The sequence below is a fragment of the Urocampus carinirostris genome, chromosome 1 (genome assembly GCF_059441175.1).
Source record: "Urocampus carinirostris isolate Australia breed hairy pipefish chromosome 1, RoL_Ucar_1.0, whole genome shotgun sequence".
Taxonomy (NCBI): domain Eukaryota; kingdom Metazoa; phylum Chordata; class Actinopteri; order Syngnathiformes; family Syngnathidae; genus Urocampus; species Urocampus carinirostris.
The window spans coordinates 52,732,593-52,759,790 of record NC_142349.1 but is presented as its reverse complement, the minus strand read 5'-3'; the positions used below and the strand labels follow the sequence as shown (position 1 = coordinate 52,759,790).

Genomic DNA, 27,198 nt, shown 5'->3' with positions numbered 1-27,198 from the left:
AAGTTACTAACATTATTCACCCACACCACCTCCCCATCAGTAATCTTTTTTTACCTACCGTTTTCACCATACCATAGGTCAGTTTTTTTTATAGTTTGACTGGTGGAGGGACTTGTACTCTGGTGAGACTTAATATCTGAAATTTTAACACATTATAAGTTTTAGTTTTTTATAACCGGCGTAGCATTTCTCATTTTATTTGCACAATAAACTGCAAGAGGGAACTCAAGGCCCGTGTTGGTCATTATAACTGCACTGTTTTGAAAGGATACATTTTTCAGCACAAAATCAGTGATTTATAAAAACTAAAAGCCGAACAAAAATGCCACAGAATAGAAAACCATATTCTGCAGATTACAAGCTGCAAATAGTGAAATATGCAGCCAAAAACGCTAATCGAGCAGCAGAAAGAAATTTTGAGTTAGCGAGAAGCAGAGGTGACAATGAGTCTGACGTAAGCGGCGTAGTAGAGGAAGTCTACTTCCCGAGTTGGGGGAGTTATTTACTGGTAAAAGTGACAGAGGGAAAAGATCTCATTGGTTTTAGGCATTTGCTGTGAAGCTGATAGTTTGATAAGCCTGTTTTTTATGCTTGAGATATGTGAATAACTTATTATGTTACGTCATTTTTGACATTATCAGGCATGTCAATCATGTAACGTTAGTATACCTTACACTTATTCAGCCTGTTCTCCATTTTATTTTAAAATGCCTTTCAAGATGACAGTTATGTTTTTGGTGTTGGAAACATCATATCCAAGGTAATAGACCAAAATCATTTACCCACGCCACCTCCTCAGTAATCTTTTGTTCTTTTACCCATAAAATATTTGAAATATTAAAAAAGATTTCAGGACTCAACCGCCATCTCCAAACAGAGTAATTTACCTGTGCCACTTCCAAATCAGATTATTTTATAAAAAGTAGTCCGTTTTCTCTACTACTTAAAAAGTACTTTACAAAGAAAAAAAACTACTTCTGTGCTCCAACATAATTTCTATAAATGTGATTTACTAAAAATACCTACCTGTACTACCTCCTTGTCAGAATATTAAGCAAAAAAACTATTTTTCTCCTACTTTAAAAAAGGTATATTAGAAAAAAAAAAATATTTTCAACCTCAGATGTCATCTCCAATCAAAATCATTGACCAAAATGATTTACCCATGCCACCTCTTTATTGGATTATTACCTAAAATGTCATATTTATTTTCTTCTACTTAATAGTTGAAATAGAAAAAAGAATTTCAGGACTCAAACAAAATGATTTACTAAGATTATTTACCTGAAGTAACTACCTCATGAGATTAATGATTTTTTTTCCTTCTACTTAAAAAATAACTTTAAAAAAAATAAACTAAAAAGATTTGGAGGTCTCAAGCGCTATCTCCAAACAAAATAATTTACTAGATTTACCCATGCTACCTCCTCACCAGATTATATAACAACATTTAATATTTTATCAGCTTCATAAAAAAATGTTTTAATTTGGAGCTCAAAAGTCATCTCCACACAAAATGATTTACCCGCACCGCATCTTTTTTTAGGTTATAATGTAAAAAGGACTCATTTCATATTCTTAAAACTACTCGATATGGCAAAAGAGAGCTGTGGGGCTCTACCGTCATCCACAACCAAAATGAGTTAAGGAAATTATTTCCCTCCCCCCTTCCTCAGATTATCACATAAACACATAGTCATCTGTAGTTCTTCCTACTTAAAATTAATTTAAGATAAAAAATTGTGGAGCTCAACCATCATCTCCAAACCAAATAAGTTTGCTTAAATTGTTAACCTGTTGCCACTTACTGGATACAGAAGATCATCATTGTTGTGAATAATATCAGTTGAACCCTTTCGTTTGTTTCCACCTCAGGGAGAATATGGGCACTATCCCGCTGGAGGTGGCCGTGTCCAAATCCAGCAGCTCCCCAAATCACTTGGCCACATCTTCATGCGGTTTTGCCAGCCGAGCTACCACGCCACAGACAAACTCAGCCCAAGGAAGCCCCAGCGTCACTTCAGCGGGCCAAGGGCCCGTCCTGTCCCCTTGCCACCACCACAGTCCAGGGTTGGTGGAGAGCAGCAGCCCTCTGGCCCCCAAAAGCCAATCGGGCTATTTCTCACCTGGGGGCACCCTTCGTTCCCCGGCCCATGTCTGTACCAGCTCGAGCAACCACAACTTCGACTCCCTGGGGGCCCTTCAGGTCCTCACCCAGGGCCACAGGAGTCCAGAGTCTTCTGAAGGACCGCCTGCGCTCCTCAGCCCCCTTACCATGGAGAACGACCATCCTGATTTGATCACCACCTTTGGGGAGCCCCAAAACCAGAAGGAGGACCTCGCCAAAGACGAAGAACCGGGGAGTTCGGACGAGGCGGACCACTTACTTAATGCCAAAGGTCACAATCAACTTCTGCAGCTTCTCACCAGAGGTAAGATCCAACAAGCCTGAGTTCGAGGCATACCCGGGTCGGGCTTCAAATGTCAATCGTAATGTTCAGGTTTGGTTAGGCTTCTCTCTCGCTGCCTTTTTTCATTATCCAGCAGTCATTGTTCTTTTTTCTATGCCTCTTACTCTCTATTAAAGTGCCGAGCTAGATTCTTAAGGCTGTCCTTCTGCTGTGGTGTATGACCCATTTTTCAACCCATCAAAAGACATATGGCCTAAGAAATAAAACTTTCCAGTCAACTCTCTAAAAACAAACTTCCAATAATGGAAAATTGATGGTTAATTTAACCTCTGCAGACACAGAAATATGAAATATGTAACTGTTCATTCAGCCTTGTTTGACTTTAATTTCATTACAAGAGACAGGCTTTAAATCAGTCAAACATAAGGCCCGTGGGCCGGAAATGGCTGGTTGGATGATTCAAGCCAGCCTGCCATGAATTTCCTAGTATTTCCCAAAAAAAGAAGCAAGTCTTTTGAGAATTTATTTCAAAAGTTATGATTTTTTAAAATCAATGCTAACCGAATTCTCTCTCCGGCCGCTAGAGGGCAGTGTTAAGTTAGTATAGCATGGTGATTTGGTTCAGGTATAAGATTGCATTCACTCAACTGTTAAAGTACTTCAGTTAACATAGTCAATGCTAAACATAAAAATATTATTTCCCCATTGTTTGTAAATAAATGTGTTGTGTTCAGAAAAGGGCTCGGTGCTGCAAATTAAGTGATTTGGTCAGGCTCGGGCTGTGTTAGGCTTTAAAACCCAGGGGCCTGCACCACGTCCAGGTGGATGTTTAGGCCCGATCTTACCTCTACTTTTCATCACCAAACTAGAACCCACGGACCCTCATTCATCCCTGGGGGACGAGCAGTTATCCGGGGCCTGCCTGGGGACGACACCCCCCAACCATTCAACGTCCTTGAAGGAAAAACACAAAATCCTGCACCGGCTCCTTCAGAACAGCAGCTCGCCGGTGGAGTTAGCCAAGCTAACAGCCGAGGCCACCGGGAAAGAACCGACGGGGCCCGAGGGGGCCCCCGACTCGGACCCCCCCGAGCTGGGCATCAAGCAAGAGCCAGAGAGCCCCAAAAAGAAGGACAACGTGCTGCTGCGCTACCTGCTGGATCGTGACGATAACGGCATCCTGGAAAAGGCCATACAAATAGAGGTCGGAGACGGGAACAAGTTGGCCACCGTCAAGACAGAGAAACTGGATCCTGCTTTCAACATGGCTGACCAGGTCCATTCTCGCTTTTTAAATATGCCTAAAAAGGTTTTTATAGCATTTTTTACACTTTTTTTCAATTGCTATTGATGGCTATAGACCTCTCTAGCGTTATCTCCTTTCACTGTCATCCGTGCCTAGCCCTGTCAATGGCAGCATAAAGATCCTAACAAAATCTCTAAAAAAAGAAAGATTGTTAGATAGTCCCTTTTCTGTTTGGTAAATCCCTGGCCTGGACTTAGCATGTATGATCGCTAAAAATTCCGCTAGACTCATTAGCCGGTAGAATTACTTTGTTGGCTAGCTTCAATTGAGCGGCTGGATTCACTAAAGGCAAGCAGGTAATGCAAGTGTCACGGACGTAAACTACTAAGTCTAGCATTTAATACCCAGCCATTAGCCACATTAGCTCATAGTGTCACTCTGTTGGCAAGCTTTGTTTTAGCTGCTATCATCACTATAGTAAATATTTTCATTCATTTTCCCATCCATTTTCTATAGCAGTTAATGCAGAATAAATCAGCAGCTAATGCCAGTGTCACAGACTTTAACTAATTAAGGTAGAATTGTGGACACAACCACTAGCTGTAAATGATAAATTAAACCCTGTCAAAATGTACATACATTTCCAAAGATTTCAGATGTTTTTTCTATTCGTAAAACAAATGTACTAATTATTTGCAAAAACAAATGAGTTAAATAATCGTGATATAATCAAGATCACAAGATTAAAGAGTATTTGAGATAAAAAAAAAATAATGTATATACTCTTCTTCGACACCTACTGTGTGCCCTCTGCTGTCCAATATTGGAACTACTTCTCAAACACTGTTGCGTAGTAAAAACGTTTTTAATTTGATTGAGCTCACAACAACCTTAAATTAAGATTTTATTTGTTAATTTCTTTGTTTATTCTTCTTAAGAAGTCCTGGACTAAATATCTATGAATATGGACGTTGTGTTAGCATAGGACACATGCGACCTTGTTAGCGCTCTGCATCTATTTTTACCTCCGCCTCTCTTCGCCAGCCAAACGCCTGCGGGATGTAAGTGACCGATTGTGTGCGTGCGCTTCAATAATTGGATTAGTCAGGTTTTCAGGGCGCACATTTTCTCTGTGTTGATATATCGTTCGCTCGCTTGAGTGGCGCGATCGATCAGGAAACGACAACCTCGACAATCGATAAGAAAAGGCTTTTGTTTCAACTAGGCTCGTCGTGTTAGTTTAAAACTGGGTAGGGTTTTAAAACTTGAGAGTAGGGTTTCAATATGAAGAAGAGTTATAGTTTTCATGTTTGATCTCAAGCCTTGGAAACCTTTTGAACCTAAATTCATGTTTTGAACTCGTCAAGTCAAGTCATGTTTATTTGTAAAGCCCTTAATCACAAAGAGTCTCTAAGGGCTGCACAGACCAGACTGATCACAGGTTAGTTAGTGTTTCGAATTAGGGCTTCAAGTCTGGATTCATACCTTTGAATACAATTTGGCAGTCAAATAAAGGGTGTCAACTTGAGGTTAGGGTTTCAATTTGAATCAGAATTAAAGTTTTAGGCTTTGATCTCAAACCTTGAAAATCTTTTACAGCCAAATTCAAGCCCGTTAAGGTTTTGAATTTGGGCTTCAAGTCTGGGTTCATGCCGAAAAGTAAAATTTGGTTTTCATATGAAGGGTTTAAACTAGAAGTCATGGTTTCAATTCGAATCAGAATTTTAGCTTTAGTTTTTGATCTCAATCTTGGAAACCTTTTAACCATAATTTGTGTTTTAAAAATGCCAGCTAGGGTTTCAAATTAGGGTTTCAAGTCTGGGTTTATGCTGTTAGGTAAAATTTGGGTTCCAAAATTAAGTCTTTAAACTTGCAGTTAGGGTTTGAATCCAAAATCACAATAGTAGTTTTAGATTTTGATGTCAAGTCTTGAAAACTTTTTAAACATGAATTAATGTTTTGAACTAGCCAGCACTGGATGTGGTTTTAAATTTGGGTCTAAAGTCTGGGTTCAGGCCTGTAAATACAATTGGGGTTTCAAATTAAGGTTTTAGACATATATTAGAGACTCGGATTATTGTCTCAAATCAAGTTTAGGTAGGATTAAATAATTTTTTGGTTGTGGGCTATGGTTTTTAAAGTGAATTTTCAAATAATGGTCTCAAACTTGTATGTTCTTTTAAACTCTGGTTAATTCAAATCTATAATATAGTTTAGATTTTGATCTCAAGTCTAGAAACTTTAAACCAGACTTCATGTTTTGAACTAGCCAATACTGGTGAGGGTTTCAAATAAGTGCTTCAATCTGCCTTTAAGTAAAACTACTGTTTCAAATTAAGGTTTTAGACTAAAGTCATGGTGAGGTTGCCAAAGAAAGATTCATGTATCCAATTTTCAGGTGCATGTTACAGTTTTAAAAGTGGGGTTTAAAGCCCAGTTTAGGGTTTTTAAATGGAGGTTTTAAATCAGGGTAGAGGTTTCAAATAATGTTTTCAAAGTTGTGCGGCCTTTTAAACCCCTATTTTAGGCTTTTGATTGGTTTGCTTTGATTTGCAAGCACAGTGTTAATCTTTTAAAGCAGGGGTGTCAAACTCATTTTAACTCGGGGGCCACACGATAGAACAAACATTCTGTTGGGGGCCGGACCAGTAGATTAAAGAGAAAGAAAAAGAGAGATAAAGAAATAAGAGAAATAGGGGGGATAAAGAAAGAGAGAGAGGGGGAGAGCCTGAGAAACAAAAGAGATAAAAAGAGAAGTCATGAGAGAGGGGGAAAGAAAGGGGGAGGAAGAAAGAAATCTAAAAGAAATAGAAAGACAGAAGGAGAGAAAAGAGAAAAGAAAGCCCAAAGGGTAGGAAGAGAGAAAGAGAAAAGAGAGAAAAGGAAAAAAAGGAAATTAGAGCAAAATAAGTTAAAAAGACAGAGAGAGAAAGAGACAAAGAGCAACAAAGGAAGGGAAAAAGAGAGACACAGAGTGAAAGAGACAGAGAGTGGGAGAAAAGGAGTGGAAAGAGAGAGAGAGAGAGAGAGAGAGAGAGAGAGAGAGATAAATAAATACAAGTGCAGTGTCTTTGTGAGAAGCACCATTCTTTAGCAACATCAAGTTGACATATTTCAACCTGCAGCTTGTTTTCATCTTGTGCTTCTCTGAGTGTTGTCTCGCGGGCCGGATTCAATCCCTTAGCGGGCCTGATCTGGCCCGCGGGCCCCCAGTTTGACACCTGTGTTTTAAAGTGTTAAGTGTTTTAAATTTTGTCTGCAAATTAAAACGTTCAAACTTCAATTTAAAGCAGTTTTTTTTTTTTAAAGCATTGCTTGACTTTCTTTTTTTTTTACAACAATTTTTCTCAGACCAGCGAGTTGGAGGAGCTCCTGGACGACCTGCAGGGCGCTGCCCATCCTCAGCATCAGCAGCCGTTTCCACGGCAACTGTCAAGGGGCGCCACCTCCTCCTGCTCAACCGGTTTCCCGGCCGACAAGCAGAACATCTTCGGAGACATCCTGCAGATGATGGACGCGGCTCACGGGGACCATCTAAGCCCGCCCCCTCAACAGCCCCCCTTTTCCGCAGGTGCATGACGGGGCTATCTATCTATCTATCTATCTACCTTGGTCATATCCCTCGAGAGGGGTGACCGACTGCAAGACAAACACATACAATAACAAAGAAAATAAAAGGGAAAGAGATAGAAAAAAAAACACACACACAAAAATTTTTGGACCATGGCCAACCCAATTGCCCAAACACCCAAACAAGTTAGGCACCTCGGCACCTAAGTTGGTCATGCTTTCGTCTTTCCAGATGAAATGGGACACCAGAAAGCGGCCAAGTCCCTTGGGTCAGGGTGACACAACACACTCTTTTGTTCAAGAGCAGGGCCCAAAAGCTTCCACTGGTTTACCCCTGCCGCATCATACGGGTGCCCAGCCCATCCTTAAGAACGCGTCCACAATCCCACTATCCTTTCACAACACCTCTCCACTTCTTTCTATCACCAACAAGAGCTCTAGCTTCACTAGATTTAGACCTCTTTCCTGCAGTGCACTCATAACACCATCCATCCACGTCAATCGCGGCCTTCCTCTTGGTCTCCTTCCATTGGCTTCTGCTCTGTAGATCCTGATGACGGGGCTAGGGTTGATAATTTGTAGAGACTAGGTTTCGGATGGCATCAGCCCAAATCAAGGTTTCAAATATGGTTTCAAGCATGGATGGGTTTAAGGTTTCACGCAAGGGATAAGGTTTCAAATTGCGGTGATATTTGATTTTCAAGTTAGGCTTGAGTGGAGGCCTGGCTTAAAATACAGATTGTAAAGTAATTACCAATTTAAATCAGAGTTAGGTTTGCAAATAAAGTTATCAAGCAAATAATTTAGGGTTTCAAATTATGGTTTTAAACCAAGATCTGGTTTCGTGTCTCAAGTGGGAGTTTTAACATTACAGTTTTAACAATTTTTAGAGTTTTGAATTGGGGGGTGAAGTTTTGTATTATAAATACGATAAAAATCCAGGTTTTGAGGATTCATGAATATGGATTCAACTAGAGATATCAAGCAAGATTTGAATTTTTTTATAAAGGATAGGGCTTCTTATTGTAGTTTAAAACCCGGGTCAGGGTTTTAAACAAGTGATTCAAGTTTAAAATTAGAGTTTGAGGAAAAGAGTAGGCTTTGACTGTACGGTTTCAATACAGTATTTGTGTTTCACCAGTAGGGTTTCAAATGGTGGGTATGTTTTTTTAAGTAAGGTTTAAGTTGAACAGGAAAAAGTTTGGCCTCTTAAATGAATGAAAATATCCCAGCAAAAACTAGGACTTGGGGTTTTAAAAACCATTTGAGTGTTTCAAACTAGGGATTAGAGACTACAACAAAGCTTCAAAGAAAGATGTCAATTTAATTCCAAATTCAAATAAGAGTTTAGGTTTTAATTGAAGGTATCAAGTAAAGGTTAGGGTTTCAAATTAGTGCTTGTGTGTTCAATAATGAAATCAAATCATCAGGGTTAGCTATGACTAAAAAGATAACTGGATTATGGAACTATGGATTTGAAATGATTAGCTAATGATTTCAAATTAATCAAATACTTAATAATGTTAGTGATTTAAAAAGTTGCAATTTGCATTAGTGCCACCTACATGAAGGCAGTGTAACTTGACAGACTCTGAACTTTCAATTGGGATTTCTTTTGTTCCCTGTAGGTGGCGCCAGACCCGGCCAGCTGGCTCGGGGCCCAACGCTCGCTAGGAGCCTTTCGCAAGATAGCGGTGCCAACCGACTGCAGCACAGGAGCGCCGCCAATAACCCCTACGCATTACTACAGCAGCAGCAAAGCATGATGGGGAACGCAGGTAAACGACATTTTTATGAACAGGTTTCGTACGGGTGCTTGAAATCCTTGACAATGCTTGAATTTTAATGTTGCGTATTCAAGGATTGAAACGTTTCTGAACTTTAGGTGTAGTACTTGTAATTGCTTGAAGCTGTTGCTTTGTTTCTCATTATATCTGCTTAAAAAATGGCTCTGACAAGGCTCTCAAGTCGATTTACTTCGCCATATGATGCAGAGAGGGTAAACCAGTGTCAGGCCTCTCTGCTGATGAAGGGTTGTATCGCACAACAACTCACCCCTTGTTGTGCTATGAGCTTACTTATTCTGTGACAGGTTGGGAAGAGCTAATGGGCATACATTTTTGGTGAATGTGTTCTTGACACTAGTCACCTACCACTAGCGGGATATGGCTTTGGTATATAGATAGACAAATTTGTGATTTACCCAAGATCTAAAAATCACATGTTTTGATAAATGTATATATGTAAATCACAGTTTCATTTGTGGCCCTGAAAAAATACATTATTTCGGCCGGATTTAGTATTGTGATGGTACTCATTAGATTAGAAAATTAGCTTTGAAAGTCCTTTAAAAGAGCTTACGTTTGGACATGGAAAAAATGTAGAACCTGCATGGCACACTTTGGATATTCTCATATGAAAGCTCATTTTTGATCTCCTTGTCAGCTGTTTTGTCTGGCGGGCAAACGACAGGCTCCCAGGGGCCCGGCTGGGACCCCCAAGGGCCGGCAGGTCCCCCGTCTGGGATCCGAACGGCTCGTGTACTCCCCAACATGAACAGCACCATAGCCGGAAGGGGGGCGCTGCCACCCTCATCAGCAAGATCCATGATGATGTCCGCTGGTAAGACACGCCCTCAAATATCAAATATCCGAAATAATTGTATGATAATTATCGTCATTACGTAACGTTATCATTTTGTTTCAAACGAACCGATCATCTTTTTCCAATCAGAGATGGATCTACCACCTAATTCAGTCTACACTCAGCAGCAGGCCCCGCCCAATCAGACGGCCCCGTGGCCACACAGGATGATGATGGACCATTATGGGATGCAAAACAGGTTTGTCTGTTGTCAAGTTTGACAACCAGTTTTAACTTAGCAAGTGAACCGGACTTGATTTAACAAGGGCAGTAGCTCAGGAGGTAGAGCGCTCGTCTTGGGATCAAGGGATCCCAGTTCGAATCCCGGCTCGTCCGTGTTACATGTCGAAGTATCCTTGGGTAAGAACCCTTAATACCCCCAATAAGCAGGTTAGCACCTTACATGGCTGCAAGGCCGCTATTGGGAAATGTGGAGCACATTGTAAAGTGCTTTGGGAAGTCATTCACTTGAAAAGCGCTATATAAATGCAGATCATTTCATTTCATCCTGAGCTTACGGAATACTGAACTGGAGTTAAAGGTGGGGTGTATCATTTGAAAACCTAAGCGTCAGAGTAACACATTTTTGGCATATATTTCTTAGTCATGTTCAGAGAAACTTTTTTTTCATCTGTTTGGGTGTTTGTTCCGCTGCGAACAGGCTTAATAAAAGTAAAATAAAAGTTAAGTGCTCTTTCAACTCAATTGGGCATTGTTATCACATCCTTAATAGAGAAATTATTTAACTATTATCTTTTTGTGAACCCCTCAAATTTTGCATCCCACCTTTAACAAGTGAATCATACTTAACTTAAGTGAATCGTAGTTAACTAATGAACCAAAGTGAACTTGAGCTAATTAAAAAATATATATTTTATACTAGCGTTAACAAGTGAACTAGAGTTGAACAGTGAAACTGAATTAAAATGGGTAACTGAGTGTACTTAAAAGGTGAACTGGATTTAACAAGTGAACCAGAGTTAACTAGTAAAGTGGTTTTACCTTAAAAAGTAAATCGGAGTTAACAAGTGAGCTAACAAATGAGCTAACAAGTAAAACGCAGGTTCTGTAACTTTAAAATAGTCTACTTGCTGACGCGATCTTGAAATCATTGCAGGCTCGGTCAAGCCTCTTGAGTTGCGCGTACGAGTATGTGAAGTTCTTAAATGCGCTCGAATAAACTCTTCTATTTTCATTATTCTTGGGTTTTGGGTTGGCATTTGGATTGTATTTGAATCAGTCATTTTAGTTTCACCATTTCCATCCTAGAACAAATGAAAACCTCGAGCATGCGAGAGAAATCACTCTCCCACCTCCTCTCCTCCAGTGTAATGTCCTTTTTGAACTCCGGTGATAAAAGTAAGACAAAATAGATAGGCGTAGTGGGAACAAATACATAAAGGCTCTTTGAATTCAGTTGGGCATCGTTAACACATACTGAGTAGAGAAAATATTTGATTTTAAACTATTTAGGGACACCTCAAACTATACACCCCACAGTGAAACTGGGTTAACAAGTGAAATGAAGTTAACTTACAAGTGAACTGGTTTTTCCTCAACATGTTAACTGGAGTTGATTTACCATGTGAATCACTCACCATGTGTACTGGAATTGACCTAATTGTGGTGTTCCGTGTCAGGTTGCAGTATGGGGAAGACCGGCCCGGGTGCTGCGGGCCGACCCACGAGGGCCCTGCTGACGAAGGGGCCCTCCTCAACCAGCTTTGCTCTGTCCTCAAGGACTACGAGGGCCTGGAGGAGCTGGACAAGATGCTCGGGATCCCAACACTGGCTGGACAGGTGACACAACGTCTGGATTTTCAATACAAGGATTTTTAATTAGTGCAGCAGAATTCAAATTAGGGTTTCAAGTGAAGGTTACTGTTAAAAGTAGTTGAAGTTTTTAGATACAGGTTTAAATGTAGCCAAGGTTGGGGTTGAAGTTCTTGATCAGGGGTTCGATTACAATGTCAACCTGGTTTAAGATTTTTGAAATGAGGATCAGGAGTTGAAAACTTCAGTATCAAGCCTGAGTTTTTGGTTCAAATCAAAGTGGTTGTTAAGTGAATGTTGGGTTGAGTGTATACATACATCTAGAAGGGAATGATGAGTTCTAACAGACCTGAGCACTTTGCATAACCAAGAAAGTTCTGGACACTCCGATTGTCCAAATTTTGTGTTGTTGATGAAATCATTGTTTCTGATTTCAAAACTGTTATATAAGCAACAACGTCGAGTCTGAATTAAGATAGTAGGTTGCAAGTTTGAGGCGTCAGATGAAACGTTCCGTGCTTATGTCACTCCTTGCAATTTGTTCAGGGCGGGGCATCGGACCAGGATCTTGTTTTTGGGCCGTCGGACCCCCACACAAAGCCCCCCATGTACGCGCAGCACTATGCCGGTTATGATGCCTCCTTCCTCTGCTCCCCCCACCCGGGACAGCATAGGGGGGTAGGTTACCCCCCCATGATGAGGATGCCAGGGCCGCAGGGACCACGTCCGAGCGGCCTCCGGGGCCCCCCACTGACACCGCAGCCCAACAACCTGAGGCAACAACTGCAGCACCGCCTGCAGGTTCAGTTGGTAAAGAACCTTTTATTTTGTTTCAATATTGAACTCAAGGGACGGCGTTTAATATTCAGTGCCCTTTTAGTGGTAGGAAAATCTTTCATTCAGGAAAAAAACAAAACAAAAACATTGATTTGAATAGTCGGCAAAAAAACATCAATTATTATACCAATGTTAATTTTTATAAAAGAAAAAAATCATAGATCAAGGGTTTGTTTCTTTTGTATCGTGGAATCCCCACTTACAAGTCACTGTCATGTTTGTCTAGTATCTTGCTGCTATGCTGTGCTCATGGCACTGTTTTTTTGCTCACATTAGACAACACAGGTGTTAAATATTACACAATTGGGCTTCAAGTAAATCATTAATTATAACAAAAATATGAATAATGTTTACTTATTAGTTTTCATATTTTTTGCTATACTTTTCAAATGACATTTTCTAGTTTTTTTTCCAAAGAAAATAAAAAAATATTTGCAAAATGTTGCCAGTGTAACAAATATTAAAAGTGATTTTCAGTAGGTGGGTTGGAGGAAAATTACATTTAGAAGACGACGTTTGAGAAAAACAAATAAAATAATTTTTCAAAATCCTCTTTTTAATAAAAGGGAAAAATATTTAAAATGTAAAAAATTGTTTGACATGAGAAAAACAATTAAATCAGGCAATGTGTTAGCATGCTAAGGGCCAAATGTTCGTAATTGTTCTCTACTAAAGGAACGGGAAAAAATTGTTCACTTATTAGGCAAGATTATCAGACCAGGTGATGTGTTAGCATATCAAAGTTAGCATGCTATGTGGCTTTATTAACATTTTTTTTTACCATGATAAAAAACAAAAAAGATGTTTCATTTTCACAACAACAACAATTAAATCAAGCAACGTTTCTGTATTGCCAAACTTTCGCATTTTTTTCTATTAAATGAAAAAAAGAATCTTGGCTACTTTATTAGACCAATAATGTTGATAATGTGTTAGCATCCAGAGTTAGCTAGCTAAGTTTCATTATTGTTTTTTTACAAAAGAAATGAAATTAGACCAAGCTATTCATTAGCATCAAATGTTAGCATGCTAAGTTACGCGTTCATTTTTACAACGCAAACCATTAAGTTTCTTATTACCATTTTTAAAAGTTCTATTCTCAATTTAAGTCAAAAATAATTTATTTGAAGGCATTGTTATTTGACCAACTTCGGTCATAAAATTACGACGTTGCTGTAATGATGGAGATTTTTTGGGATTATGGGCATCACAAATACATTTGACTTGACTAGATGACAACGATTAAAAAAACAAGCCACAAAGAGCAACACAATGTTCACTGAATTGACATAGAAAAATGACATTTTTATTTTTTGGGTTTTCCTCATTTATTTATTTTTCCCTCTCCTAGAACCGTCAGCCAATCATGAATCACATGACCGGCATGTCCACTGTGAATCTACCTCTCAGGTCCAACCTCAGCAACCAGGTCAGACTCTAATCTTTTGTCAATTCGATACTGATCATTTCTTGAATCCCGCTAAAATAAAACTATCCCCTAGGGTTCGTACAACGCGCAGATGTTGCCGCAGCGCCAACGTGAGTATCTTAGCAACCACCTGCGACAACGACAACAACAGCATGGCGCCATGATGGCTGCCAACATGGCCGCCGGCCTGGGCGGGTCCGCAACGCGACTTTCTCAAAGCGCCGCACAAAATTTTGGCTACGCCGCTTCAGGTTACGGTAAGAAAAGTGCTGTGAAAACCCTAGCGCCACCTGTTTTTATTTAGAATATTCGTTCTAGCATAATATTAGTTTCTTTAAAATGAAAATTCTTCGAATATTTTCTAAGACACTTTATAGAGAACTGACGTTGAGGAAATGTTGGCCTCTTGTGGCCATTATAAGTATTATTAATTTTTTTTTAAGTATTATTTATAAATTTGAAAATCTGTAAGCAGACTCAACTCGAGACCCAAATAGTAATGATAATTTTTAAAAATACAAATTTATTAACAATAATGTAATAACTACCATTTTGAAGGTATAAAGGTAAGAATAATACTGATGACGATATGAGTAGTAGTTACAGTGACAAAAAATTAAATAGTCATATTCTTTTATTGCTTATTTTCCATTTCTAACATGGAATCTCGCCTGGCAGCCTCAAAATACTATAATAAAAATGATAATGGTACTGTATATTATTACTTATTTAAAAAATGAGTTGCAGGGATTTTATGTGTTTGTCATCATAACATTTTCAAAATAATTAAAAACAATAAATTAATCAAGATTTTAAAAATACAAAATTAATAGCAATGCAATCATAATAATTTTAACTCAAGTAACAAGTAAAAATATTACTGTCACGGTTGCCATGGTGCCCAATTGGCCCCGCCCGTGTTGCACCAGCTGCTGCTTGTTGACAGATTGCTCCTGGCAGTATTTAAACGCTGTCCTGTCAGTCCCCTTTTGTTGGTCCGTCTGCGAATTCGCCTGTTTTTCCGCCTGTTTGTCTCCAAGAATAATTTAGTAACGATATTTTCTAATTTATTTATTTGGTATTGAGTCTCCCAAGCACTCTCAACAGGCACCATCAAGTTACAACATTAATAATGCAATTTATTTGTCCAGGCGGTATGAGCCAGCACCCTCATCTTCTCCATCATCTCCCTCATCAAGACTCGTCGTCCATGCTAGCTTGTTCCTCAGCCGCTATTTTGTCGCCCAGGATGGCGGCACACGGCCAATTGCAGGCGGGCGCAGCAGGGGCCGCACCCCCCTACAATTCGGACCTCAACGGGTGGATGACCACAACCAACAAGTATTAGCGCATACACACAAACACAATTCATGTTTGCGTTTCAATTTCAAAGGCAGATTTCAATGTTATTTTGGCAGCGTGTACCATCAGCAGCAGGCTAGCTATTCTGTTAACAACAACAGCGGCGGCTTGTACAGCAACAGTAGAGGAACAAACTTGGCGACACACGTCAACGCCGTGCACACGGAACAGGTCGGGAAAAGTTTTTTGTTTCCAGTGAAGGCATCGCTAAACCTCTTTGGAGCCTATAGCCTTAACTGAGATTTGACTCCTATAGCCATCTACTGCAGCCTAGCACACATGTTCTTTGATGTCTACTCAAACTTTGCAGGTTAAGTGCATCGCAGGTTGACAATATTCAGCAATCCATTATCCCCAATCACATATTGCTGTGAGCAAGAGCCAACAGGGTGCGTTTTTGTCAATCCTGGACTGCACTCATGTGGCCCCAATCTGGTATCCCTGATCGCATATTGATGCGAGGAGACTGGCAGACTGCACTTATGATAGGCATAGCAGCTCTTCTCCATTTTGTCCACCAAAAACAACTACACTTATGCAGCCTTGATCCTTTATCCCCGATCGCATATTGCTGTGAGAGGGAATGGCAAAGTTTATTTATGTCAGGCCTGGGACGCTCCTTTTTGCTGTTATCTCACTCTAAAATTAACTGAACAGTTGTGGCCACAATCCTTTATCCCCTTACCAATTCATGCTGAGAGTGGGGACCATCAGAAAGCACTTTTGTTGGGAGCTGCGGCGTTCCGGACAACCTAAAATAGAATGCACAGTTGAGGTCTTGATCCATTATCTCAGTTTACTATTGCTAAGAACCTGAGACAGCAGAGCATCTTTTTCTTCTGGGTTGGCCCATTGAAGTGTGCCATTGTGACCTGCCTAAAGTGAACTGCATTGTTTTGGCTGTATTTCGTTATTACCAGTCAACTCCTGTGGAGAACAGGGGGTAAAAGAATTTTTTTCATGCGAGGTGGTTTTTTTCCCCCTATTCTATCTGCCTAAAATGAACTGTACTTGTGTGGCCAAAGTAAATTATCCCCGGCTAACTATTTATTCAAGCGCTGGTTAGCACATTTGTTGGGCCTGGTGGCTCTTTTTTTCTTGTTACTGTATTTCCAGCTCAAAAGAACTGCACTCATACAGCCAAGATCCATTATCCCCTTTCCCATATGATAACAGCAGGGACTGACACAAGGCTCCTTTGTCAGAAAGCGTGCCATTCTGGCCTGCCTAAAATGAAATGTACAGTTGTGGCTGCAATCTATTATCCTCAGTCAAGTATTTCTGAGAACAGTGGCCAGCAGAGTGCTTTTTTTAGACTACTGAAGCACGCCATTGTGGCCCACCTCAAATGAGCTACACTGTTTTGGCTGTAACCCACAGCCAACTATTTCTTAGAGCAGGGGTGAGGAACCCTTTTCCCCTAAAGAGCCATCATAGCAAATGTATTTATTTTTTTCTTTTGAGAGAAATCCATACCATCTATTTTATGATTAGATTTAGCAAAACCACCAAACCTGCTCTCCAGACAAAATCTAATTTTTCATTGCATTTCATTTCACTTTGTGACATTAAGTTATTTGATGGAATTTATGAAATACAAACAATGTCAGAACCTGTGTCCTATACAAACAAATATACCACTTTGAACTTGTCTCCCTTCGCAGTTAAGGTCATCAAGGCTTATTTTGACCGTCAATTTTTTCATTCATAATTGTTTTCAAAATAAGGTTCAAGCAGGTTTCTTTTGTATAAATGTCACAAAATACTGCAAACGAGGATACTGAAGTATTTACCTTTGGTGTAGACAGCGCTGGGCAGAGAGAAATGAGTCCATGCGCTGTTGGCATAGCCCAACCCTACCGCTCACCCAATCATATTGCTCTATGTTATTGGCTGGTGTTTACAGTTTGTTCTGTGGGTTTTCATCATAAAGTGTTTCAACAGTAAACATACATTGTTTAAATAGCTTCTATATATAGTGGAACCTCGGTTCTCGACCATAATCCATTCCAGAACCCTGTTCGAAAACCGTTTTGTTCGATCACCGAAATCATTTTTCCCATTGAAAATAAAGTAAATTGTTTTAATCCGTTCCAACACCCTGAATGTTTACCTTGAATGTTTAACGTAAACATAAAGCTAACCCAGGCTAATCGTACGTTCGCGTTACCGTAATCTTCCGCACGAAAGATTACGCTAACATGAATTGTAAAAATAAAAAAATCAGGTCGTTTACAAGTCATTTAGCACCCGGGTCTCCACAACAAGTGGTGAGCGGTTCATTGGAAAGGGGGCTCCGTTCCAACACCCTGAATGTTGGGCTCCGTTCCAACACCCTGAATGTTTACCTTGAATGTTTAACATAAACATAAAGCTAACCCAGGCTAATCGTACGTTTGCGTTATCGTAATCTTCCATACGATAGATTACGCTAACATGAACGTGTAAAAATAAAAAAAGGATAAAGAAAAAAATTATGAATAGGATTTCTTACCTTTGTGGTGGTCAGCAGAAGACATGCTATATTCCCTAGCAAGATCAGACACTCACACACCTCCTTTATATTTTACTATTATTTCTTTCTTAAATGCAATAGTTGTACGCACTACTTTTCTTTTTTCACCTGTGGCAACTTTGCTGCTTGCACTGACTTTCTTCGGAGGCATAATTAGGGGCTAAAACACTTCGTACACCTATATTAAAAGCGAAAGCAAAACGAAGCACGTCCGCATGCGATAACAGTTGGTCACGAAAGAGCGATTTACATCAGTACGCCGCTCAGCATCGCACCCTAGCGTACGTACTCACGTATTACCGGCGTTCGAACTCCGATTTTTTGACCGAACAGCGAAGCAAGAATTTCTCGAAATTTTTGGTCTGACTCCGATTTGTTCGAACTGAGAGCCGTTCGAAAACCGAGGTTCCACTGTAAAGGATTCCTTGTCAATGAACAGCCCAGATGGGGTCTGTTAGTGGGACACCTTGACTGTAAACTGTATATAATGGACTGAACCACTCATGACTCGCGTTACAACGGCAATGCATGTACCAAATACGACTTTTCGCTTAATGGAATTAAAAAAACTGTAGAATAAATTTCAATGACCAAAATTTTTTCTCCAAACCATACGTACTAGTGAAAAGAGCCGTAGATTTCTGCATATCATAAGCGTTATGAACAAGTTTACAATGTAGCAAAAGCAAATGAAGCCTAGCCAAAATTGATCTTTGACGTCTACACCCGTCTAATGCCGTGTATGAGTTAAGAAAAACAAATTGTGTTTTTGCTATAGGTAGGCGATGGCAAACCATACGTACTAGTGAAAAGAGCCGTAGATTTCTGCATATCATAAGCGTTATGAACAAGTTTACAATGTAGCAAAAGCAAATGAAGCCTAGCCAAAATTGATCTTTGACGTCTACACCCGTCTAATGCCGTGTATGAGTTAAGAAAAACAAATTGTGTTTTTGCTATAGGTAGGCGATGGCAATCTGATCTTGGATCAGCTAACAGGAATGGACATGCTCACGCCAGAAGCAGACGTCAACACGGTGAGTGAGCCACGTCCATTTTTCACCATTGTCAAATCGACATACGAGTGCAACATCAGTTTTTTTGTGTTTCCTAGAACTTTTGCTGACACGATTCTGAAGAATTGACTGGAATCCAAATGCTGCTACCTATTATACATCGTGGCGGCTTTTCTGATCAGCAACCCCCCAAATAAATAGTAATTTACTAGGCATTTTTGATGGACAATAGAAGAAAAGTATTTATTATATTTGCCCCAAGTGGTCTTACGGCGCAGACTCCATTGAAGCAGACAGAAGTTGGAATTTCAGCAAAATGGGAGAGAGTGAGCTCCGGTGATCACAAATGATGCGTTTGGGGAAACAGGAAATCACAAATTCATTACTCCACAGCTTTATTATTGTCCGATTTCGGGGTACTAAAGAAAGTAAAAGACATTTTAAAATACAAGTCATATGACCAAACTATTTCATGCATAGTTTTGCTGTTGAAAATGAACTTTTTAGTTGATTTATTTTTTTGGAGGGGGAGAAAAGTACGGCATTTTTTTAAGTATATTTAAAAGAGGTTCAGTATTTTTTTTTTTTCAAATGAGGATAGTCACCCCAAAACATCATCAAGTATAACTGAAAACAATTCAACTTGTAATTTTGAATTGGAAAGTTTGTGTTTATTTACAAAATATGATCAGACTGGACTCATTCTTTTTTTATTATTTTAAAATATATGTTTTTTTAAAATGAGGAGTGTCCCCCAAATATATCATAAAGTAAAATTGAGGAAAAATATTTCATGCAGATTTTTGTTGATCATTTTATTTGCAAAGTAAAATACCCTTAAATTCTTGTTTTGTTTTGTTTTTGCTTGGAAAAGAAAAAATGACCAAAAATATAAAAATCGAATCCTAAATTTTGCAGATTTGTTGTTTGATAGGCAGTTTTATCCAAATGTTTTTGCCACATTTTCTAAATTATTTATTTATTACGTTTTTTTCCCAGTTAGGATCAAAAACATCAGGTGCAATTGAAGGAAATCTAAGTTATTTCTTAGTTTTGGGGATGAATAAAGTATCTATCTATCTATCTATCTATCTATCTATCTATTTTACAATATATACACAAAAACTGTTTTTTTCAATGAGCGGCTTCATCCAAATGTTTTTTTTGACACTTTTTTAATCTAATTTTTTCTCTTTTTAGTAATTATAAGCATTATATGTAAAATTAAAGAAAATGACTTTGTTCTACAGTTTTGCAGATTAAAAAAAAACATTGTGAGCAGTTTTAACCAAATAATTTTAGGGGCTTTTTGAAATTGTTGTCTCACTGAAAAAACGTTTATTTATTATCATTTTTAATGCAGATCTCTGATTTCACTTTTGAATTTATTTGATTTTTCTCTTTCTATATTATTTTTGAATTAAGAGCGACACCAAAAAAATAAAGTTGACAAGATTTTAATAAATGTTTACCTAACACTTTGCAGGTAAGAACGAATAATTTTGCAGATATTTAAAAATACGTATGACCATATTCTTTTGCTGAATCGTTTTCATTTTTGCCAAAACCTTTTATTCATGAACTAGTTCACCCCAGTTTTTGGGAGATTTGTTTTTTGAAATATTTCATTTTTGAAAAAAACTTTCAATTATTTTAATTTTGTCGATTTTTTTTTATGTTGCTCACAACATAAATGCTCAAAGTAATTCTAATTTTCACCCAAATATATTCGCACAAGATATTTCCCCCCCCCTTTTCAACTTTTTGGGTATGTATTTATTTGACAAAGTCTCACATAGGGAAACTTTGCACCGGTGCCAAGGAACCAAAAACATTAAGTGTTTTAAGTTTCCAATTAAAAATAAAACAAATTAATAATAATAATAATAATAATAACATACGTTTTAAGTTTTTGTCAATATTTATTTTCTCTTTGATTTTCCCCCACCCCACCTGCGCCTTTTTTTCTTCCGCGGTGCATCCCTCAAAGCTTTGCTGCCATCTTTAGGAGATACACGTCCTTGTCTTTTATTTTGAAATCGGCAATTAGAAATCCGATGGGAATGTTTGATTGTTTCCAATTTGATTGTTGGAACTAGAATGTAATTTATTGAATTTTTTTTGTACTGCATAAAGAGGATTACTGAATTGTTTAAATGATGTTTAGGTTACAAAAAAAAAGATAATATATGAATTATTATTTCACATTTTGAGAGGGTTGACTGAAAACTTGATTGTTAATTTGTGATTGAAGCCACTGTAAATAAATGTATTTTTTCCACAAGCCCCGCCTCTTTGTTGCATTTATTTTTATTTTTAAATCCTGAAGTTATATGAACATTTTTGATAACTTGTTTTTTTTTTATTCCTTTAAATATGTTTTAGAATTGTTCCCATATTTTTCAAATATTTTATATATAATTTGTATTTGTATTTTTCCCCTTTATTCAGTCTGATTTATTTAATTCCAATTTTTCCTGAATATTTACTTTTTCCACCAAATGTATTTAAAAAAAAAATCTCAACAATTTTTTTTTTTCAAGTTGTGTTCAGAGCCAATCTGAAGTCAGCCTTTTTCCCAACCACTAAACTGGTGTTGTCTTTACTGACAGTCGAAAAAGAAGTTTTTGCAACCTATCCATCATTTACACCCAATTCATATAATTTACTTAAAATCTAAAGACTCATCTAGTCTACATCTGAAACCAGTGCTGCGTTTAGGGTCAGTCTGGAATCAAAATGTCCTCTTTTAGTTCCTCTAAATGTTTAACATCAGAAAATGTCTCGCCATATTTCCCCTAAAGTAAACTGTGTTGCCTTCATGGACATTTGCAAGTGTGAGTTCTCACTATACATCATCTACAAAAAAATGTATATTGTTTTCCTTTTCCTGCATCTTCAAATTCTTTACTCCATTCTTTCTTTTTCTTAATAAACGGAGATAATCTTGTGCTGCTCTCGGGGAAAATCCAAAATCTGACAATTCTATATCAATTGAGTCTTTTCTCTGGCCCTGTTCTAGCTGAAACATGTGCTGCCTTCAGGGTCAGTAGGAAATCTAACCGTCCTTTTTCCGGAAAGGGTTGTTGAACGTTCTTATTACTTCTTATAATATTCATTCGTGTGTTGGTGAATGTTTTTCTCCCCTCACTTTAGTATTTGTTCATGGAGTGAACACGAAGGGGATAAATGAACTCTTGTCCTTGAACACCACCTCTGTGTGACCTAAACCTCCACCAAAGTGAGCACGACTGCGATAACAGAAAAACTGAAATAAATGGTGGGTTGCAAGACCTCCTTTGTTTCTTTCCAGACTGGTAACAATACGTGTCGAGTAGCTGGCGATACCGATGTCAAAAACTGATTCCACATTTGAAAGACTTTTCAGTTTCGGTTAAAGGGGAAGTCAAATCTCTAGAAGCGTATTACAATCACTTGAATAATATAAAAACATTCAAAAATAAAAAAAACAAACCCCTTAAAACATTTATTAAGTATTTATAATGTTGTATTTCATTTAATATTTTTGTTTGTTTTTCTAATAAATTATTTTGTTTTGAGGGTAAGAAAAAAACTGTTAAATCTTGCTTCAGTTTCTTCTTTTTTATCTCCATTTGTTTGACTGCTCCTGCCACTACGTCCAGATTTCTTTGGGTGGGCAGAGCATTTCTTTTCTTTTCCAAGTTTTTAAAATGTTAATTTGATCAGTTTTTGTCTGGGTTTTTGAATTTCATTCCAGATTTTGTAATTTTTTTTGTTTATCTCAATATTTATAATAACAATAACACCACGTTCTATTTCAAAGTAGCTTTCAAGACACCTAAGGTCGCTGTACACATAATAAAAACAGTGATATTTATTTTATATATATATATATATATATATATATATATATATATATATATATACACACACTCCTCGTAGTTTTTCAGGATTTATTTTTTTATATATATATATACATACAGTACACAACTTGTACCAATCCGACAGTTCATTGGCTCTCGCAGCTGTCGTTCACTGACAAACACTGACATCATTGGTCAGTCGAATTCTTGGCAGTCCTCTGGCAGGTTCATTAGCGTCAATCATATTTTTAAACATTTTGTCACTTATATGCAGGGTTGGGTAGGGTTATTTTAGCTTGATTACTTTCAATTACTTTTGGATTACTCCAATACCAAATATGCTAATAAAAGACAAAAGAAACTAAATATGAATAAAATGACTAAATTTTGTGCAGGCTTGGGGAGTAACAGAATACATGGAACGGCAAAAATGATGTTGGCAAGCTGTTTGGATTTATTTTCATTTTGTTTCTGTCGCATTTTATGTTAGTTTTGCCGGAGATCAAAGCCAGGAGAGAAAACTTACCACGTGTTGTGAGTCATAATTGTATTCATATTTAGTTTCTTTTGTCTTTTATTAGCATATTTGGTATTGGAGTAATCCAAAAGTAATAGAAAGTAATCCAGTTAAAGTAACCCTACCCAACCCTGCTTATCTGTTACCCCCTGGCATGTTTGTGTCATTTTATTGTCCAGTGTTTTGTATTGTTTGTGATTTGCTTTAAGAATATTGTTTAAACGCCAAATTGCTGTGAAATTTTGTATGGAAATGTTTCAACGTTTTGTTCAATAAAGCATTACAAATAACGTACTCCGGCAGGTTGTCGAACAGTAAAACAATCAGGACGTCTCACTTTGATTTTTTTTCCCTTATCTCCTCAGACCGTCATGAATCTTGCGTTGAATAAACCAGAATGTCGATTCATTTTTAACCACTTTAAAAAATGTGAGCCGTGTACATTTGGCGTCTGTACCCCCCAAAAAACCGGCAAAACAGACATTTTAAAAGCAGTCGTGAGCCTTCGTCCGTGTCCTCAACAGCGGGGGCGTGCCTTTCCCCCTAAGCTCCTCCCACTGCGGTGGCCTCCGGCTGGCTGCTCGCGCCTCATCTTTGAGTCTCTCTCACAAGGGCACAAGTTTCCCGAGAGACAAGCGGACGTGAAGGAAGACAGTCAGAACATGTCGGCCCCCAAGCGACAGGATACCCGGAAGCTTTTTGAGAATTTGTCCGGCGCCGGAAAAGCAATCGGCGTCCTGACCAGCGGCGGAGATGCCCAAGGTAACTTGAACGCATCCCTATAGTTCCATTATCGGACAGTGCCAGCGGGGGCGTGTCTCTGCACCCGGCCGCCTCAGTAAAACAAAATATAACTAAAACAACTCTCCCCAAATACCAAACTCATCTTCTATTCATAATTTTATTTGCATTTTCTGGGAACCTAATCACTTAATTTCGCGTCGATGTCGAAGCCAGACAACCACCCCCCTCCGTGGGAAAATTTGTGTTGCCATGGCAACTGAACCCCTCCCACCTTCGTCCTCTATCTTTTTCCTCTTAGGCTGCCAAACAAGTAGTAAAAATACCCATTGATATAATTATTCGAACGATTTGTCCAATGATGGAATCTGCACAGCAGATAACAAAAAGTCAGTGTTCGGAAAATTAGATAATTAAAAAAATTACTCAGCCCCAGTACATTTAATATGATTAATAATTCATACTTTTTTGTTGGTGTTCCGAGAAATAAAAGGGTTATAAATAGGGGAATGGAGGGCGGTTTTTAAGTGTCGTGTATTAATGGGAGATTGCTTATGCAATGGCTATGGTACGTGCGCATGCGCACACGATTGGTAACGAGTTTGTATGCGTTGACATCAACAAGTGCTAATTAAAAGAAAATGGCAGAATTCATGCACAGAAAACGTAAAGGGAAATAAATAATAAAAAAATGTTGTTTCTACACCTTTTATTTCATTTTTAAATGTATTATTTATTTTGAGTCGGAATTCGTGTCGTTCAAACGCCGTGGATGAGTCCGTGAGCCTCAAGATAACCAACAATGTAAATTCCTTTCACTTCCGTTGCGTGACTTTCACAAAAAATGTACGTTTCATCTTCTAACTAGCTTTACTTTTACGCTGAAGGAAAAGAAAAATGACTCGCTGCGGATGCAAGTGAGAGCTTGATGCAGCGCCTACGTGAGGTGCAGCAAGTGTCCCACCACCCAAAATTGGGGGAGGGGAGAACCACGCATGCGCACACGCGCTTGAATACATATATTTTTCTAAAGTCTTGATTACAATGTTTACTTTGGAGTGTCATGTCTTATCTCGTTGCAATCGATGTTGTACTTCATTGATATCAATGACATCAAGACAATTCTAATATTTTCGTGTTTTAGTTCGTTTTTCCCAACCTTGTTCGATCAAAGAAATCATAAAACTAAAATATATTGAGGCACCTTTCCTGTGAAAAAAAAAAAGAAAAATATTCAGCACCCGTTTAATTCTTTGTTTCTGTTTCCAAATGCGACATTGATTTAACCTAAGGTCGCAATATTGTGTTTTTTGTTTCAAAGATTTGCTGTAGTTGGGTGGTTGTTTTTCTTTAAAATAAGTATTTAAATCCAGCCAAATTATGGACCAATGTAACATGTTTCTAAACTAACTTTTTGTAAACACGTAGAAAAAGAAAATCTACCCTGTTCATATCCCTCGAGAGGGGTGACCGATAGCTAGACAAACACATACACAAAAACAAAGAAAGGAAAAAGGGAAAAAGTACCAAAACACAAAAAAAAATTGACCATGGCCAACCCAAACACCCAAACAAGTTAGGCACCCAAGTTGGTCACGCTTTCGGCCCTCCAGATTAAACAGGACACAAGAAAGCAGCCATGACACTCGGGTCAGGGTGACACGACACACTCTTCTGTCCGACAGCAGGGCCCAACAGCTTTCACTGGTTTACTCCTGCCGCATCATACAGGTGCCCTGCCCATCCCTTAGGACACGTCTAAACATCCCACTATCCTTTTACAACACCTCTCCACTCATTCCTATCACCAACAAGACCTCTAGCTTCCACTATATTTAGACCCCTTTCCACCAGTGCACTCATAACACCATCCATCGATGTCAATCGTGGCCTTCCTCTTGGTCTCTTTTCATTTACTTCAACTCCGTAGATCCTCTTCAACATTCGCTCCTCATCCAAAATAACGACTAAAACTAGCAAATGTATCTGCCACTATTTTTTGTCCAATTATCACCAGGTTACCACCTGTAGCATACTGAACACCACAAAAACAAAATAACTCATACTGGACTTCAGGAGTCCACTCTTTCAAATTCCTGGGTGTGCACATCTTCGACGACCTCTCCTGGTCTGCAAACACCAGAGCGGTGGTAGGGAAGGCCCAGCAGTGACTCAATTTCCTGAGAGTGCTCAGGAAAAATCATCTGAAACAGCAGCTGCTGGTGTCCTTCTACAGAGCCACAGTGAAGAGCATTCTGGCATACTGCATTACGGTGTGGCATGCTGGGTGCATGGCAGCAGACAGGAAAACACTTCCGAGGGTCATCAACACAGCCCAGAGAATCGTTGGTTACTCTCTACCCAGTCTGGAGGACATTGCCTGCTCTCGCTACCTCAGCAGAGCAGAAAACATCATCGAGGACTCTTCTCACCCCAGCCACCACCTCTTTGACGCTACAGTTCACACAAAACAAAAACAAACAGACACAGTTTCTTCCCCAGAGTCATCACCACCCTAAACACACACGGCACAAAAAAATGAAACTCTCCACAAATGCTCTTTAAGGAGGAATACCAATGCAAACACACTACCTCATACAGATGTAAAATTGTATTCCTGCCTATGCTTACTTTGCACAATGTTCCCTATTCTGCACTACCGCATATTGCACTAATACGATTCTTCTATTCTTCTTCTTCTTCTTCTAAAACTGTATGTAAACACCCAATGTAAATATCTTCTGCCTCTACATGCCCACACTTTCTTGTGTAAATTATCATTTATCTTTTTTTATTCTCTCAGTAAATTGTGAAACTGGAGTGCCACGTCCAATTTCGTTGTCACAATATGTTCAACCCATTTTGAAACAATGATAATAAACGTATATTCTATTCTTCTTCTAAACTCCATGTTACAAGTATACAATATTTCAAATAGACTTACTGTGCTCACCAAGGAGGCTTAAATGTTCATGATGTTTTCTTCTGGCCCTTGTTGAGTAAATGAAGTCAACATTGAGGCTGGAGCCTAGAAAACAAACCTTTTGTGGTTCACGCTCAAACAAAGCAGCTTTCTAATTAGGAACACATGCATGTTCACTTTTACCTGTCTCCCTCTTCCAGAGCTACGGTGTCACTCAAGGACAAAATTCATTCAACACCCATACCCATCCAAGTTCATACACACAACAACACTCGCAAATTCACGACGCAATTATTTTAAGCACACATAAAAGAGAAGCGCTGTTTCATCGTTTCAACTTTTATTTTTCTTAAGACATAACGACAAAACA

The 27,198-nt window shown here is 38.7% G+C and overlaps 2 protein-coding genes and 1 long non-coding RNA gene across 8 annotated transcripts in view; 2 read left to right on the top strand and 1 right to left on the bottom strand.

Annotated features, from left to right (window-relative positions):
* Positions 1–21,086, top strand: part of LOC148375140 (nuclear receptor coactivator 2-like) — a 72,596-nt gene extending 51,510 nt beyond the window's left edge. For 2 of the 3 annotated variants that reach the window (XM_088344944.1, XM_088344937.1), the window contains exons 10-23: positions 1,876–2,432; positions 3,281–3,687; positions 7,009–7,228; positions 8,856–9,005; positions 9,673–9,849; positions 9,961–10,069; positions 11,511–11,670; positions 12,190–12,453; positions 13,832–13,909; positions 13,983–14,166; positions 15,061–15,250; positions 15,328–15,442; positions 18,749–18,823; positions 18,901–21,086. In XM_088344944.1, coding sequence (XP_088201070.1) covers positions 1,876–2,432; positions 3,281–3,687; positions 7,009–7,228; positions 8,856–9,005; positions 9,673–9,849; positions 9,961–10,069; positions 11,511–11,670; positions 12,190–12,453; positions 13,832–13,909; positions 13,983–14,166; positions 15,061–15,250; positions 15,328–15,442; positions 18,749–18,823; positions 18,901–18,912 — 2,698 coding nt within the window. In that variant the 3' untranslated portion in view covers positions 18,913–21,086. Of the gene's footprint in view, positions 1–1,875; positions 2,433–3,280; positions 3,688–7,008; positions 7,229–8,855; positions 9,006–9,672; positions 9,850–9,960; positions 10,070–11,510; positions 11,671–12,189; positions 12,454–13,831; positions 13,910–13,982; positions 14,167–15,060; positions 15,251–15,327; positions 15,443–18,564; positions 18,728–18,748; positions 18,824–18,900 lie in introns of those variants that run through there. The other variant, XM_088344952.1, reaches the window with a different exon arrangement.
* Positions 102–26,946, bottom strand: LOC148375139 (uncharacterized). 2 transcript variants are annotated; one of them, XR_015851466.1, is made up of 4 exons: positions 26,859–26,943; positions 15,957–16,023; positions 11,469–11,682; positions 102–136 (listed from the first exon to the last, which is right to left on the bottom strand). It is a non-coding gene; the product is annotated as an uncharacterized LOC148375139 (long non-coding RNA). The 2 variants fall into 2 exon arrangements; XR_015851467.1 differs by lacking the exon at positions 102–136 and having other exon boundaries at positions 11,649–11,682; positions 26,850–26,946.
* The window catches only part of LOC148375136 (ATP-dependent 6-phosphofructokinase, platelet type-like), a 31,835-nt gene continuing 28,353 nt past the window's right edge, over positions 23,717–27,198 (top strand). For all 3 annotated transcript variants that reach the window (XM_088344975.1, XM_088344966.1, XM_088344984.1), the window contains exon 1: positions 23,717–23,926. In XM_088344975.1, coding sequence (XP_088201101.1) covers positions 23,827–23,926 — 100 coding nt within the window. In that variant the 5' untranslated portion in view covers positions 23,717–23,826. The remainder of the gene's footprint in view (positions 23,927–27,198) is intronic.